At 29.6% G+C, this 18,830-nt stretch overlaps 1 protein-coding gene across 8 annotated transcripts in view; it reads right to left on the bottom strand.

The window, feature by feature from the left end:
* LOC143249413 (dmX-like protein 2) overlaps positions 1-18,830 on the bottom strand; it is a 141,598-nt gene that overhangs the window by 4,953 nt on the left and 117,815 nt on the right. For 4 of the 8 annotated variants that reach the window (XM_076499220.1, XM_076499221.1, XM_076499225.1 and 1 more), the window contains 10 exons: positions 15,734-15,858; positions 15,400-15,586; positions 11,179-11,262; positions 9,977-10,018; positions 7,725-7,785; positions 7,169-7,299; positions 2,764-2,841; positions 2,470-2,614; positions 1,580-1,669; positions 1,001-1,128 (listed from right to left, as the gene is read on the bottom strand). In XM_076499220.1, the coding sequence (XP_076355335.1) occupies positions 1,001-1,128; positions 1,580-1,669; positions 2,470-2,614; positions 2,764-2,841; positions 7,169-7,299; positions 7,725-7,785; positions 9,977-10,018; positions 11,179-11,262; positions 15,400-15,586; positions 15,734-15,858 (1,071 nt within the window). The remainder of the gene's footprint in view (positions 1-1,000; positions 1,129-1,579; positions 1,670-2,469; positions 2,615-2,763; positions 2,842-7,168; positions 7,300-7,724; positions 7,786-9,976; positions 10,019-11,178; positions 11,263-15,399; positions 15,587-15,733; positions 15,859-18,830) is intronic. The other 4 variants (XR_013027774.1, XM_076499222.1, XM_076499223.1 and 1 more) reach the window with 4 other exon arrangements.

Genomic DNA, 18,830 nt, shown 5'->3' with positions numbered 1-18,830 from the left:
GCAACAGATTTTGTTTTAACAACTGGTAAATTAGAAGTCAAGTGTTTTAACCACCAGGTAATGCCAGGTCCTTATTATTTCTTTACATCTATTTTCTTTGTTTTACATGTCATGTACATTCTTCTTTTCTTTCTCTTTTTGCTGTCTTTATGCCTAATTTGTTATTATTGAATTATATCTTTTGTGTGTATCTGCTGATCTCCATTTTTTACAGGGACCTGTTGCAGGTAAGTTTTCCATATCTATATACGTTTTGTTTTAAATGTAGATATGGAAAACTTGCCTAAAACAGGTTAAGGGTGTTATCACCTACTGTAGAATCTTTAAAGTAACTAGGATAAAAACTATTAAATGTAATGATAAGGAAAAGCAACTAGTATAAAACATTTACATTCTGTATTAGTCTTAAAAGGACCTTTGTCTGCAATTACTAGTTCAGGAAATTTGTTAAATGTTTGAGATAGTTTCTAAAGGTACAGCAGAAACAGCAAGACATTGAATAAAATAGTTTTTAGAATAGCCAAATAACCAATAGCGTTTAAATAATACAACTAACTGAGTTTGTGCAAAAGAACAAAGAAAAATACTCTAGGTGAGAACATTAATTGCATTTTAAATCTTTTATAGCTAGAAATTAGAAAGGAAAAAATGGTTTAAATTTACAATTGCCGAGAAGTTATAAAAGACTCCACACAAAGATATATGTAAAGATTTCAATACATGTTTAAATTTCAATGTTTATTGCTGGCTTTTCTTTAATAAAATTGTGAAAAAACATTACTATTATTCATAAACTATCAAAAACAGTTCAGTTGAAAAGGTGTATTACAAATGGACAATTGACAATGAGAACAATTTCTGACACTGAACACTGCCATGAGCAAAGAAAATAATCTAATACCATAAATAATTTCTTTAACAGCATTTATCAAGGTGAATATCTAAATATGACCTTGGTGTATGTGCAAAATTATTATAGTTAGAATTTAAAAACAATTACTTTTATATCCCCATCAGCTGATCCGGTAACAAAATACTCTTCTCCTGGGTCCAAAGCTAAACATTTAATAGGAGAGTCATGAGCTTGAAACTTGTGACGAAGTTGTCGTTGTCGTACATCAAATATACCTTCTTCAGTATAGGAAAATTTACCTCAGCTTAAAAACTTAAAACTGAAAATATTTTTTGACTTTGTTTTAGTAAGCTTATGTTATTAACTCTTAGTCATCCAATTAAAATAACCAAAAATATAGTGCTAGTAATTTAATGCCAATACATTTATTACCTTAAACCTTTCTCATAAAATACTTAAAAGCACACAACTATAAGGATCTCATTCCTAACTTTAATGAAAGGCTCGTATGTTGCGTCTCAAAAACAGATATGATAGAAAGAACTTGCACAGAATTTGGAAAATCTCCAAAACTTTTACCAGTGGAGAAAATCTCAATTACTGTAATACCAATGTTAATTGAAAACAAAAAGTTTCTCATACAAAGAATTCTTTAATTTGATAAAAAAAAAAAAAAAGAGGGAGAGAGTATTAATTTTCAACAAAAACAAAATCAAGAGTGGATACAGATGTCACCCTTCTTCCCAGCACTGATCAGCACTTGCTGTTGAGGAGCATACACAACAGCAGAACTACCTTGCTCATGACATGTAAATGCTGAAAATATTAATAAAACAGAAATTTAAGATTAGTTTATTTATTGTTTACATTGTATGTGCACAAATAATGTTATGTATAAATCATAAGAATGTTATTCTCACCCACTTTAAAACACTACATACACAAGCTCTATGTTAAGATGTAAAACAATTCATGTGTTTTGAAAAAATAATATTCCACATGTTTAAAAACACTTATTCTTTTTCCTCATTTTAAATAAAATGATAGTCAGCTCATTACTGCTCATAATATTACAAGTATTTTCATATAATACATCTAATAACGTTATTCAGATAATCTTAGCAACCATCAGTAATGAGATATTCCTAAAAACATCTTTGCTGTACTAGTGCGGAAAATGTTTTGTTTATGATCTATTGCATGAAGATGGTTTTCTACGATAATGACCACACTGTCATGTTCCTATCATTTACAATAATTAAGTAAATAAAAGAAAGGTTTCAAAATATTTATAGCTTTCTATGAAAACTACAAAAGATGTTTCATAAAAGACTCATCTTCCAATATCTATTTGGTCTTTCCAGATTAAAAATCATGTTGAGATATAAAATTTTCAGTTTAAAAATATAAATATATCATCTGAGACACTTGATTTAAGTCATTAACAACTTACTGATTATTCTTTTGGATGTATTTAAACTATTTATCAATTTTTTTTAAGTGAATGACTATGATTACCATTAAATGTTAAGAGGATATAAATATCCTTACCCAAATGAGAAACAAAACTTAGAACAACTATAAGAAAAAACTTAATAAAGTTGTAGAACACCAACCAGATACCATGGCCTTCCTTTGAGGTAGTAATGTATCCCACAGACATATATTCTTGTTTTCTGCTGAGTGACCAGCTGTGGCAATTAAACTGGAAGAACTAACAAAAGCAAAGTCACTGACTTGCTTGCTATGACACTGGGCACTCTAATAAAAGAGAAAAAATGTGACTCAGAAAAGTAATGTACTTAACATCAACTGTTCAATCCATAAACAAAAAAACAGCATGAACAAAAGACAATATTTTCTCTGGACTGGACTTTCACATTAAAAAACAATGAAAAATAGTTACTTACAAAAAAAGGTTTAGCTGTGACATTGCTTAATCCCACTTGCCAGAGACTCAAATTTCCATCTCCATCTGTGACTCCAAACTGTAAATGTCCAAATTCCAGAATAATTATTTTGTTTATTTAAAACACATCAAGAATAGTATTTGACTTTAATATAATGTTGCAAACAAATCCTACCTATATAACCCTTTTGAGTCTGATAAGAGTGTCATCAATATCCCTTGATTTTTTTTTCCCTTTGTACAATGAAAATACTTAACCAAATTGCATAAAATTTAGCATAAACTTTCAATATATTGGGTTGAGGAATAATTCTCGAGCGTTTTTTCAAGTTAAACAAATATATTCATAAATGAAATGCTTTCACAAAATATTTCATGTCATTTGGTAGATAATTTTTTGCTCTAATAGATGGTGTGTTTGATTTTCATATGTCTTTAATTTTTGCTTTCATTTTCAGCTCATTAAATGGACTGTCAAGTGAACAAAATCGAGCATTTTCGACAGCATCTGCTTTTCGTATTTAATTTCTTGCAATTTCGTTTAAAACAATGCATACTATATACCTAGGTATTACATGAAATAAAGTATCATAATAAATGTTTTGGGTGTAATGTGTTCATGCATTGAAGTATTGTAGTCTTGCATGTAATGCTTGAATGAAATTATTTAAAAATGCTCACGAATTATTCCTTAACCTAATAGTTTCTGGTTTCAATTTAAGAGTTTCATGTAATTTAATTTAGTTTATCTATAACTTTTTTCTACATCTGTAACATTTTTAGAAGAACCTTAAAAATATTCCCTCTTATCTCACAACTTTAATGTCTTTTAAATGTTGACCAGTGAATTTTTCAACTTAATTAATTTCATTAATGTAATTATTTTTGATAACTGCAGTATTCACTGCTTTCAGACATTATTATGATCTTTCAAAATAATACGAGTCAGGCTAATTTTTAATTTTTTTTTACCAAGATAAATTTATAAATAATAAAGTTAAACTAAAATAAAAAAGTACTTTAATTTATGAATATTGCTTGAATATAATAAACTTAACAATAATATTCAAAAATAATCAAATATATTTTGTCGTCATCTACAGTACTTGTTAAACCTAATTAAGCTTACTTGATATCACAATTCAATGTTCTTTAAAGTTCAAAACACAAGAATACATCATGTTAAATTTATTTACAGAATTGATGCAGTCTAAAGGCTGCTGTAAATATAGGCAAGTTTTCATTTGGCTTTTATATTATTCAACCAAAGAGACTGCCCTATCTACATTAGAGTGGCGTTTATAATCTGATAATTCAGGTATCCACTTCATAACTGTTTAATACAGCTTACATTTTTATTAAAAGTTCCCCCTTGACAAATCTAATATTTGTTTCAGTATAAATACGTTAAGATGAAGTTTTCTACAAAATCTATAAACATAGAACATCAGCTTATACCTTATGTTTAGATTCACACTCTGGACCAAGCCAATCACGTATATACAACTTTGAAAGATGCTGTTAAAACACGGTTGTCTAGCTAAATCAAAAGTCTTTACATGTTATTTTGCTTTTGTCTATAATTCTTCCTATACTTAACCTTTTTCAGATGAATGATGAAGTCAAAGACCTTTCATTGATGAGAGAAAGACTTGTGATGATAATAGATTTGGAGGCTGAGAGGTTAGTTTGAGGCTGAACTTTCCAATGATCCATTGGTCTAAAACTCCAATGAAGCAAATGTAGAAGCCAAAGGGATGGGGTTAGATAGCATTACAGTGACTGACTTGGACCTCATAAATTCAGTAATTTTTGACTGTTTGGCTTTCCTTCAAAAATCTTTTACGATTTCCAAGTTGGCTGCTAGATTAACATTAAACCTTCTTTTTAGTTTAATGTTTCTTTGCATTATGGGATCCATGTCTACAACCACTTGTCTAAGCTCATCTGCCTTGCATATGCAATTGGACACAGCCTTTGCTGTGAGGATAGGTTAAGCAAGTTCTGTCTCTTCAACATCTTTATCACAATCACTGTTGCTGGAGACATCAGCACTAAGTTTTTCATTCATTGGGTATTGCTAATGGGATTTAAGCAGCTCATCCACCTCCTCATTCCTCATACTGTCAAAACCCTTCTCTAATTTCTTTAGTAAGTCTCACAATATCAACAATTTCCTTCAACCATTTGAAATCATTCACAACTTTAGGCCAAAAATAACACCAGAATGTATTTATGATACCCTTTCACCTCACACCATGAAATTTTGGGGATATCAAAACTCCTTAATGTTATAAGCTTTTGAAGACTTTGTTCAATTATTGAACAGAGTCTACAGCTTAATATGCATATTGTATAGTATTGTAGTACAGTAAGACTTGAATATCTTTATTACTCCTTGGTCTATTGGTTGCAATATGGATGAAATACTGGGAAATAAAAATATCTCCAAATTAGGATATCTGAATTGCCATGTGTCAGGGTCATTGTCATGAGCATTATCCAAAAATAGAAGAACCTTAAAGTGGAGGTTTTTCTTTGCTAGGTAGTCTTCACGTGGGTGTGCAGAGTGATATGCTAACAGCTTTGCAGTTAAAGCTACCTGACACATTCCCACAATAAAGTGAACCTATCCCCTTGAAGGCCTTAAAACCCAGATGCTATCTTTTGCTCCTTGATGATGTATGTCCTGTTACCCATCCTTAACAAAAGCGAGAGAGAGAGAGCACTTTCACCCTTATTGGAGACTACATATTCATACAAATTACGTGCTTTTTCGCTGATCCACACATTCAATAGTTTCTCCGTTTTTTCCATGAACAGATTCCTTCAAGGTATTTGAGAAACCTTAGCACTTATAGAGAAGACTTGACCCATACATAGATTTTCTCTATTCATGCCATATTTCCAATCTGAATGCTACATTCATCCGACTTTGCAACTTAAAGGATAATTCTTTCAGCTAATGTCATAACTTTGTGCTTTTTCTTTGTCTCACTAACATTTAGAGATGCTTTACAATTCAATTTCATGCTATTAGCTAAGAGTAGTTAAGAACAACAACAAAGATAATGGCAAAAATAAATTGACTATACAGCACTGAATTTAGCCTGATCACTTGGACACATGGGAGGAACGGAGCAAGGCTTGGGAAGCTGAAAATTATTTGTTTATATCCTTTACTGCGCATGTCATAAGGTTTGTGTGTTTTACATTAAAAATGTTTATTAAGATACTTTTTGTTTATGTTGTAGCAATTAGTATAGCATAAAATCTTAGCTAATAATCCATAATGTTATTGTATATAGGTTTTACGTTCTTAATTCCATAATGAAATTCATAAAAATATCCTGATTTTCCTTTAGTATAAGCATCACTATTTTTTTTACTTTCAATGACCAGTTCTTACTTTGCCTATTTTGTGGTACTCTCTTGGACTTTCTTAGCACATTCTGTTTGATCATTTTACTGCAACTCCTATTCAGAATTAAGTTAGGCCATTCTTCGCTGTAGTAAAAGCCAGGAATCAATATGACACAAATTCAACAAAATGTTGGAATCTGCTTTGATTAAACGTAACTGAGGCATTGAGGAGGATAGTCAATGACTGGTTCACAAATGTCAGCTAAAGATGATCACAGAGAATGGAACTCAGAAATTTAATATTCAATTATGTTCATGAAGAAATCCTTGTCTTTCATAATAAAAATGGGAAATGTTGGTGTTGATGATAACAGTAACAGTGTTCAGATATACTTTCTGTATGTTATTCACACTAATAAAATAATGAACACTGAGCACCAGTAAATAAAAAGGATGAATAACACTTATCAGACCACAACCACTTTCAGCCATTATTCACATATTCTATGCTCGAAGAACCAATGAAGCTGTATTTGCCAGTTCATATGTGAAATTTGAAGTTTTCAAATTGCTTATTTGTTGTGACATGACAGATTTTGTATTGTCCTATGCATGATATAGATAAAATTAGTCAACTCCTCACCGATATTAATATAACCAGTGAAACTGGATACAGTGACTTTGAATTACCAGTCAAAAAATGTTTTTTGATGACAATGCTCCAGCTAAATGGGTGTCTCCCTCCTAACATTATGCCACTTTGAAACTTGGAGAGATCTCTTCTCCACACTAAAGAGATGATTATATCTCAACATTTACAGGGAACAATTAAAACACATTAAGAAAAAAAAAAAAATTGTAGATAATACTTCATGGTGTTTAGTAACTTCACAAGACAATGCTTTACTGTGAGCTATCAGTACCTACAAAACAGAATGGTTATAACATGAAGTAGAAATATTTTTTAAATTCATTTTAAATAAAACAAAATAATAATGTAATAAAACAAAACAAAACAGAATGTACCAAAATAAGTGTCTGACCTTATTTCCCTGTAAGTTAAAGAGAACATTTGTGACTTTAGCATAAGTTCCTGGTGGTCGAGGAGAAAAAACCCCTTGCTGGTGACCCCATTCCCACATCTGTAAAGACCCATCCTGTGCTCCAGAAAGATCTACAAAAGCAAAACATAACTTTGAAAACAAATCAGAAACTCTTCAATAAAATACTAATATAGCACATAGAGTGATGGTTTATGGTTTTAAATGGCAGATATACTTATAACAGCTTGAAAATGCATTTTATATAACTTGTATTCACACAGTGGAAAGAAAATGCAAGCTAATTATTATTACTTTCAACCTGAAAAAAACAGTACAAAAAGGTATGGGTTATTATATACAGACATAATTAGAGAACTGTTTTCCATAGATATTGCCTCCTCATTAAATGTTCAGTTGTCAGATTATCTAGTTTCTACTTAACAGTGGTATAGAAAAATTACCTGATTACTGCTTCTTTAATAGTATGGAATTAGCTGGTTATTACTTATTCAGTTACAAGAAACAGTTACTCTATTACTGTGTGTTTAGTACTTACACAGAGGCAGTAGAGGGTGAGCACACATCTTTCTCACTCCATCTGTCCTGTGTCTCTTGAGCTAAAGGTTTTCATAACACATGCACATTAGTTAAGAGCAGTGTCTTACCTCAACTATGGAATTTAATACATTTATCAAACTCAAAACAATGCTAATGGTGTTAAACTTTATCTAACTTGATATTCCAATAAGAGTTAATCACTGACTTAAGTTTCATGTTCCATAATTAAAATTTGTGAACTTCTAATCAAATATTTTATTTCAATAAAAATTTACAGAATGTCAATAGTGTGTCAGCCACACTATATCTGTTATATATAATGTTGACAAGGCTTTTCACCCATCTCATGATTCATCAACCAGCTATGGTAAAACACACATAGTAAAGTTAAGGATTTATTTACATTATCAACTGCATGAATGCTAACTTATTACTCTATGCATAGTGCAATTTTATTTAAGTCATTTACAAATCAGAACTATGATAAGGACTAATAACAGAGTATTATTAATTTATCTATTTTTTAACAACACTATTATTTTGACTAAAATTAACTTTAGTATTCTTCAGAAAAACTGTCAAATTAGCCAACTACTTTTCTTATAATTTACATTTAGACATAACTATAATTCAGTGTATTTTTAAGATATCAAATTGAGTAAAAATGTGTTTATTGATACAATGGTATGTGCTTATATTTAACAAATAAATACTAAAATGTTATGTGAAGTTGCTCATTTCCAACATTAAGAAGAAAAAAAAGAAGAAAAAAAGACATAGCACGAACTTGACTAAGAATATCCAAAACATTATTTGAAAGATATAGTTATCAGAAAAATCTTACTGACTGTGTGGGTGTTTGTGTATTTACTTATTTAGAGTACAGTAAGGTTTTATTGAACTTTTTTACAAGATATATTCATGATAATCTTAAAATGTGCAATAAACTGAAAATTTAAAGTACATTGTAATATTATATTAGGTTTACAAAGTTTATATCTTATAATACAGTGTTTACATTTTACTCTGTGAAAAGACATAGGACTTTAAGGAGCAAGTTTAAATTGAAAATTGAAAGAAAGAATGAAACAAATTGTTATATATCATGAAATACTACAAATACACAGTGAAATTAATATTTTTTAACCTTTTAAACCCATAAATTATTTTCATGATGTCCTAATATTTATAACCAAACCTTATTAATTCCTGGTCTATTTGGATTAGTTTTTAGCCAAAGAGACCCAAATGCTATCAGATGTTGTTGTCATGTGATATTTAAGTTAGGATTTTGGTTAGATGCTGGCAGCATCCTCTCAGGCTTAAGGAGTTAAAAAGTTCAGAAAGAATGTCAGAATATTCTAAATAAGAACAACCTTAAACCTGATATTTAAAGTATCTTAAAAATTATCTGTTAATATCCAAGAAGGATTTGGCTAGCCAAAAGAACTGCAGATTTTGTTTGAATATAATTAGCCATGAATGCTATGTAAATTAATACTTATATTCATACAGGCACAACAAAAGAGAACAATAATAAAGTAGCACCAGAATTAAACTTCAAACAGTATGCAAGCAAAAGTAACTTACCATATGTTAAAAAACTTGAAATTAATACAAAAACTTGAAAATGTTTCACATACCTTATTACTCTATTTTAACACTAATGGATATTATAGTTTTGTACACATTTGTCAGTATGTGAAAAAAATTAAAATAATAAATCCATGCAATTTCTAACAGAAAATATCAAAGTTGGATAAAGATTTTTTTTTTCTGCTTACATTTACAATGACAGACCTAAATGCACTTGTGGGATTTTATGTTCCCATTGCTGTATCCTTTCACCAGTTCAGCTTACTAAATCTTCCATTTGTCAGTCAGTAGTGTACAAAATTAAGAATAATACACTTAACTCCATTGCAATTGGCTTAAATTGTTACTGACTATGTACTATGCTTGAAAAATAACTGCCCTATAGGAATTTTGTTAAAACTATCCAAAACATTTTTTTTTTAAAGATGTCCACTAGGAAAACCTCAATCACCATGTCATAAACATGTATAAATGAAACAAGCATGCCAAGAAAACAATAAGTGTTCTTGGAAAAAAAACAAACATAACATTTTAATGAATTATGTTTTCTGCAATCCATAGAAATGAACATCCAGCCACAAAACAAAAGCAAACAGTGCAGAAAAAAAAACAAGTACAAAGAACAAAATTAAAAGAAACACAAGAAAACATAACCTCAGCTGGTACTGGTAGACGTTCACGTTCTCTCTGCACACTCTAAGGTGACAAAAAAAAGTCTAGTTAGGTTTACTACAACATAAGGTAAAAACCAAAAGAAGTGTTAAAGAATATCAGAGAATTAACTTATCACAAAACAAAATTTCAAACATTCACTACAACATAATGCTTTTTTTCTCCTACGAACAGTTTTGAGTTTGTAGATCTGTTGGATTTTCCAATGGAATGGTCCAGTGAATAGCCTAATTACTGACAATTTTGCAAGTTCATTTCTGATAGTATAGAAATGTTTTTAATTTTCTTAACAGACATTCTCATATTAGAAATTCACTCTCTCAGAACAGTTTTGAATTTTCATCTTCTGTTAGATATTCCAATTTAAGGCTTAATAAATAAACAGTACTTATTAAGCTCTTTCACATGTACTTCAAACTTGTTCACCTGAGAAGTCAATAATGATAATAAAGCTATAAACAATAAATAGTACTTTACTACAGAACTGTATGATACAGTTTTGAATCTTGAGATTCTGGAAAGAATATTTTGTGCACTAAATATTTAATAAGACCAGGTAAGCATAATTTCTAGCTTTCATCACACGAAAGTCAAACATTTTTACTGAGAAAAAAAAGGTCAAAGGAACCAATACAGAATATTATTTCTCTTTCAAATGTAATGCATCTAAAGGGAAACATGATTATTAGTAATAAACTGCTATGTTATTGAAAATGTTTTCTCTTGAAGACAGAAGAAACTTTAGAAAAGGAATTCTAGGAAGTGTTACTTCATGTATGAGAAGACTAATATATACCATGATATTTAAAAAATTCAAATTTGCAAGTAAACTTTATTACTTTCAAATACATTATCAAATAGTTTTGAACTGATTAATCTTCTGGCTCAATCTTATGTTACAGACTGCACATATTTGTAGACAACTGAATGGATACAAGTCTGAAAAAAGAGAGAGTTTAACACAGAATAATGAAAAATGTGAAAAATAGGTTATCTATAGCTTAAGAAACTGTTACTTGTCAGTACTAGCATTATTCACAATTTTTAGATTAAAATCAATATTGTGTTTCACAAGTAAATGTAATGAATGTCTTCTTAAAAAATAAGCTAAAGTCAGAGTATTAGAAGCTAGAAATCTCATGCATCTTGTCTATATTTCCTTCCCCTCCATGCAAGCAACTCACCGGTTTGAGTAAGTGACGACTCCTTTCAATGACAAACTGACAGAACTGGGGATTAGAGCTGCCAGGGAAGTGGTGCCCCTTTAGCTGAAGTGAGACAAACCCGAGAAAAGGAAGGAGACAGTGGTAAAAGCCAGTTAGCAGACAGAGGAAAAGGAGACAAAAGTAACATCAAGTGATTTTTCAACAAAAAAATGGAGAGCCATGTTAATAGCAAAGCTCAGATATTAAAGCAAGGTCATCACACTCCAGTTCAATTAAAACAAACCCTTCGCCACTCAAAACATTTAACAATTCAGATTTACTACCAATACTTAAAACTAAGTTCATATCACTTATATACAAACTATTCAGGAATATGTATTAACATTATGACACTTCCATAATTAAGATGTAAATATGTAAGGATCATTATGCTTTTTACTGAATGCCTCCCACCATAGAAAGAGCAAAAAGTGCATGCAATTTGTTATTACTGTATGAAATAAAGAAGTAGAAAGTGCAGAGCTAATGAGAGGCATAAAAATGCTTCAGATCATTTGAAAAATCCTTAAATATTTCTTTAAATAAACCTCTATTTCAGAAATTTTATACATGTAGCATATATAAATTGAATATATATAGTTTTTCAGAAATTTTACACATGTAGCATATATAAATTGAATTCATTAAAATAAATGCATAAATTTATAGAACTATTTACTTCCATTATGTTATTAAATTATGTAAATTATATGCCAATACTTAAATAAATAAAAACAGTAATGGAAGTTTCATAATTTAACACTGAATGTGATACAAGTCCATCCTTTCCACAACCATTTTCTTAATTATAAGTTTGTAAACCAAGCCTAGACTATTTTATAACTGACAAATTTGATATCAAAAATGGAAATTATTTTTATCTTTGAACTGTTAAAATTGATGTAAAAGTAGGCTTAAAGTTTAAGACTGTCAAACTTAATTCCACTGAGTGTAAAATGCTATCTATTATATGAAGTACATAGTTACAACCAATTTTAAAAATTTATTACTACAAATAATAAATAACTATGTGTAAGAAATATACATTTAATATAAATAATTAAATCAATTATCTTGAATGTACAAAATTTTATTTAGGTATATTATTCATACCTCTCCAAACCAAATTAAAATTTGAAATAAGAATAGAATAAAAGAAATTTGAGTTTATTTTTGTATGGAAAGAAACAAACAGGCACCCAGAAGATGATAGGTCATTTATATTGTGTTTTTCACACTAATAGGATTAACAACCTACCATGTTCATAAGAAGGATTAAAAAAAAATCTCTTGAATATACTAATTCCTGAGGATACTTCAATAGTTCTTTTCTCAACATATACAATTATAGTTAATTTCTTGACTAGACCTTCACAAAATTTTAATTTACTAAACTTTCTCAAGATTTGAAATATTTATAAAAAGAACCAAACACATAAAAAAACATTAAATTTGTACTAATGTACAATTCCAAATTGAAGCTGAAATAAAATGCACACATTCCTCTTATGCTAAGTGTGTTTTAATTTTAGATCACTTTGTGACACCACTGAATACAGCTGCTTGAACTATTTCATCAAAGTAGTAAAACAAAAATGAACAACAAACATAAAACTCATTATGAACATTCATTTGAAAAAAACAACTTAAATATCCATTTAACTATTTGTATAAAATAGTTTTTCACCAATGAGAAAAACATTACGAGTCTAATACCTTCTATACTTTCCATATCTTTCTTTCTGGTGCCTAAACGTTCAAAGTTCTATAACAAAAACACCACTTCCAAAAATAAAAAATTTAATTAATAGCTACAAAAACTACTGAAAAAATTAATGTATCAAAATTATTTGAAGTAACCAAAAGCATATTTTGGTAGTAAATCATGGTAATATTACCTATGAAACCAAATACATACTTTTTAGGTTCCCAGTAAAAGTTTAGAGTAAAGTGGTTTTGTAGGAGATTACTGTGATTTCATAGTGGCTTTCTTTTTCACAGCCTGATCGTACAGTTTAAGATTTAAAGCTATAATGTTCTTACTATGTAATAAGCAAGACAGTTTACAAAAATGCAAATGAATGAAGATGTTTACTGTCTAAAATATTTCCCATAAAATCTTTATAGTAAGTTACATAATAAAGTTTTGTACTGTTAGTTTTTCATTTAGGAACAAACAAATTTTCTTGTTCAGTTGTAAATTAATAATTTGTTGAAATGCTTCGACTGTACAAACGTGATCAGCAAAATACATAGTTTTTAACATTTCAGGCTTATAACAATGTTCTGACATCATTCTTTGTTAATTATAATCCTCTTAATATTTTTTGTATACTATTAAATGCATATATTTGTTTTACCAAAAGCAACTGTTTTGTATACATTATTAACTAAGTCATTCTATTCATTAATCAATGTCAGATTCATTAACAGTATTGGTTAAGGTGTTTAATATATATTTATTTTTATTCTTTCTTACTTTCTTATATTATTTTGCATTGTTAGCTTAGTAAATGGACTTGTGACAAACTTAAATTACTACGTTGGCCAAATCGAGATATTACTGGGACTACAGCTAAAAATATTGTTAACAGCTTGGGTACTCAAATTACTGAATCAATGGATTCTAATTATTATAACCAAGAAAATATATTTAATTAGTTCTAATTCACTATTAGGTTAATTATTGTTTCTGGTCTACATAGGTAGCTTGTTTAGGTAAGAAGTCAATGATAATTTAACCACTTACAATAAGTTTATTGCAATCTAAGTAAAACAATGAAGCATTTCATTTGCAGTATTAATACAAATTAAAATATTGAATTGTAGTCATCTACCATTAATTTTATTGAATCACATATTTAATTTAGGAACTTTCAAAGGATCAGTGATTCAAATTGATTCAGCCACTAAAGTTAGTGGCTAACTAAAGTATTCAGCCTGATACTTCAAATTATGCGTCTTCAAAATGTAACTTTGTATTTATAATCAAATTTTCAATGACTTCAAGCATTTGAAATCTTAGGAATAAACATATGAAACTCATCAATATCAAAGAACTATTCTGCTGGTGGACTGTGCTAACATTTAACTACAGACCCAAAATCTAATGTTAATATCATGAATGTTTTTATAAGTAGTAGCTCAGCATGCATGCAAAACCCATGCTCCACACACATTACAGCCCGCAATCCAGCAAATGTCACTACTTACTAAGATGTACCTCTTGTTACCACTGTCATATCTGCGATTTTGTATACTCTGAAAATTGCAGTGAACATACCATTTACAGACTGATGTCATTTATGAAAACTATGAACTACTGGCATTTGTTTCATAAAAAAAAACAAAAAAACATTCACAATATTAAAGTATTTACATTTCTTAACCATCATTAAATTACATGTAGCTATGACAAGAAACACAAAAGAACAGATAAACAAAACAGCCATATGCAAGGTCAGATTTTACTATTCATTATAATTTTATATGCAATATACTTTTAGCCTAGCTTCTGAATGTGGATTTAATTTGTAAAATTATTAATAATTGGTAAATTTCTCCACATTTTGTTTATACAAAAAACAACAATATCAACTAAGGTTTAAAAAAATAAAAATATTAATATACTGTCCAGTTACAAATTAATATTATAACAATATACAGTATTGGTGCTCTACATGTAATAAGGGGTTAAGGTAATATCTACAACTTTAATGCAAGCTTAATATCACTGATTATAAAAAAAAAGCAAAATACTTTATAATTACCCAACAAAATTTGTGTACTTTGCAACAAAGATATGTACCTCTATTTAAAGTTATCTGAACACAAGGTCCATTTAAGACTGCAAGCATTAGGGTGTGGAATAAATATTCTGCACCATAAAAAAAAACTGATTTTTTTTAAAAATAAAAAGTCCAAAAACATGAATCTGATACTAAGATTGTAGGGAAGATTTTTACTGAATGTAAGAATTTTACTTATATATGTTTTTTATATACCATTATAATTTCATTAGCACATTAAATTATATATTCAATAGAATGATTTCTTGTTCAACTATTCACATTTTTCTTTAGACATTATAATTTCACTGAAATATTAATTTTAACTGTTTATTGATTAGAATGTTAAATTATCAAGCTTTCAATTTCTGCTTATGAACAATGACCTAAACATAAAAAAGAAAATACTTGCCATGGCAGCACCACGGCCTGTCTGTATCCCTATGGGAGGAGGAGCAGGCCCTGTAGGGCTATTGTAAGAAGAACCTCCAACTGAATTCGGAGCACCAGATGTTAACCCATGCCCACTACTTACAGATCCTCGATCAGAAGGATGTTGAACAACTAAAAAGTCACTTGCAGGGAGTAATTCTGGTGGTCTGTGAAAAAATAAACATTGAAAACAAATTTATGTTCATAAAATTAAAATCTTCACATTGAAAAATGCAGAGTTTACATGCATTAAAACTGTGCAGTTACTTGTTCCCAATTTACCAAAAAGTAATACATGAAATATAAACACTTACTTCTCAAGGTTCAAGATATCAAATTCAGCTTCGTCTTCCAACCATGGAGTTGGTTCCAGAAGGAGAGAGATGTCCAATTCTTGAATTTCTTTAGGAGTGGCCAAAGCTATGGTACCTGCATTAATCTTTGAATGCACAAAATGTAGAAGTATCAATATCTTTATTTTGAGAAGTAAAAACGAATGCATCAAAGCATGTGCAAATCCCTGATTTGAACACACATTTACAAGGTGTATATATGAATACTTTGAAATTAGAAATAGCTGTTACACACTTCCCAAGAGCAATACATTTTAGAAACCTCATACCACCAATGTAAAAATGTAGTTCTGATACATTTCATTTCATAACAACCTTATATCAGTTGTCATTTTACTTGTTGCCAAATCAGTTTAAACAGCTTCTCTGTTTTTATAATAATGGAACAACCCCAAATACCTACTGGCAATATTATCAAATCTATTTAAAGTGCAGCTAGCAATGTTCATTCTGTGTGATAAGAATTACAAAATTAATTGATGCTAATGATACTCCCTCTTTTGTATGAGAATGTACGACTGACCAGTCAGTGTCTGGTATGGAGTGAAAAAAATATTTTTAGAAGTTCTGAGCTGTTAAGTAGTTGTATCGATGTTGAATACGTTATACTGAAACAGTTTTGGAACTTCAATATGCTGTTACAATTCATGTCAAGCATCTTGACAATAGCCCTGTAACATGGTTTCCAATACAAAGATTCCATCATTAAATTATCATGTCATGAGCTCACCACTCCCTCCTTTTATGAGAATGACGATTTCTTAATGCCTATTTCAACAATCTGATCACACAGAAATCCACATGTATAATATCCAATAACTTTATTGGTATATCTTGTAAAGAATAGCCTGAATACCTATTTCATTCTCCAGGCATTTGAAGTACAAGATAGTTGAAAGAACATGCTGTGAAATATTTTTGTATACACACAACTTGTTTATAGATAGGCATCCTTCTTGGTTATGTTGGGTACTGTAGTCTATGACATATGGACAGCCTTTCTACCAACTTTTGTGTCTGCAGCTTCTCACCTCATACAAGATGTTGTATTGTTTACCATGGCTAGAGTAAAACTTGTTGTAGGTCTCATTTTGAGTGGTATTGGATCTCCGACTCAATCAGTATTCTTTTACTTCCCAATGCCATTAAGTACAACAGATATTTTGAGTCTTGAAATTTAACTCTCTGATCTGGACACATCTCTATAAACTATATAGATAAATATATTGAAACAGGTAGGTTTGCTACATACCCTTTCCCAAAGCAATAATTATCTATGAAACAAAGTAACATCAAAATATAGTTCTGACACATTCCTTTCCACCACAACTTTGTATCAACTAGAGTTGTCGTACTGCTTACTGTTCTGCATTTTCATAATTTTTTTAATAAAACAATCTTCTGCATGAATCATTTCATAAGTCTCATGTAATTGCAATATAAAATTGGCCTGGAAGGTCACTGTTAATTTGACAACAAACTCAAGGTGTAGTTCTTTATCAACTTCAAACTTATTAACAACAAAGCTTTTCATAACTTGCTACTTCTGTGAATTTAATCCAATAAACTACTCCATGAATTATGCTCTTTTCAGGTATTAATAGTGGCTGCAGTAAAAACTTGACACAAGAGATAACATAGAAGCCTTTTCACAATTATCAGTCAATTACATTCAGTGATAAGTAAAAATTCTAAAAGTTTACACCTAAAAAGATAAATTTGGGTATAAAAAGCTTTCCACTTCCACTACCTACTGTTAACAATCAACTTGAGTAACTACAGTTTAGTGGTAAGGACTAAAATTTAGTTTACCAGCAGGATGAAAATGGTGTTAACTGAAGGAAGAATTAATGTCACTGATTACAAGAATCTTTTACCATTATTTCACCAAACATTGTTCAATCTAGAAGATATTTTATAAGATAATATAACTTGTCACAAAATAAAAACAGAAGTTACACAGAACAAAAGCTAAGAGCTCCAGTTTCTTCCTTAGGCATCATACAATACTGACATGAGCTCAATCAAACATTCCTTCCAGTTAATGTGAATACATTAAAATTATCATGCATTCATCTGTGGTAAGATCTGGATATGGTGGTTATCAACAATCTAAAAATATGTCCTTATCTAATCAAATACAATATTATACTGGATACCGAATTTTATTTTGAGAACTTTATTTTATTAAAACAAATTAGTAAAAAATCTCAAACAAGTAATTCTTAAATTATTGTGGCTATAACCATATGCTCCAAAATAGCTTCACTCACTTTTTTATTATTATTATTTAAATAGGTTTTAAGTAATACTTTGGAAAAACATTCTCATATTCAACAAGTGGTGAAAATTATAAGTAATCTCTCAGATCAAAAGATTCTAAAAATAAGAGTCAATGTTCTGATGAGCTGGTAATGTTAGTTTTGGAATGCTCAAAATATAAAACATTTTTACTTTTATGATTTTGCTTCTATAGTTCACATTTGCAGTATGACACACCATCCTAATACAATGTATCTTTACACAACTGCTTCAAAAATGTTTTAATCTAATGCTTTTTATTATTATTATTGTTCAGCCTGTTGATCTCTAATATTAAGAAAAGACTGTCAGCAAAGCAAAATGGACCATTAATGACTGTATTGTTAACAGAATATAAACAGAACATTATTAACACATTTGTCAATGAAAATGAATCAGATAGGGGAATTGTTATTATAATACTGCACTGATTTTGTTAAAATATAAATAGTTTGTAAAAAGTGAAGTGTGAAAGTTTCATTAGATTTTCTCATGCTTTGCTAAATTTGGACTGACATAAAGTACGACTCAATGACTTTAGAATTCTAACTTTAAAAACTTTTAAGAATTTGGTTTTTGAGACCTAGTTTGTCTGCCAAGCTTTGTTACCAGGTCCATTCTTGTTCCTAACTATTTGTATCAAAGTTAAACTAATTCACACAGTCTGATAAGATCTGATACATTTTTTAATACTTAATTATTATTTATACACACACAGACTTTACAATTGTCAGAAACTTGACTACAGCAACCAGTA

The sequence above is a fragment of the Tachypleus tridentatus genome, chromosome 4, assembly GCF_004210375.1.
Source record: "Tachypleus tridentatus isolate NWPU-2018 chromosome 4, ASM421037v1, whole genome shotgun sequence".
NCBI lineage: Eukaryota > Metazoa > Arthropoda > Merostomata > Xiphosura > Limulidae > Tachypleus > Tachypleus tridentatus.
This window is presented reverse-complemented; position numbering and strand designations above follow the sequence as displayed.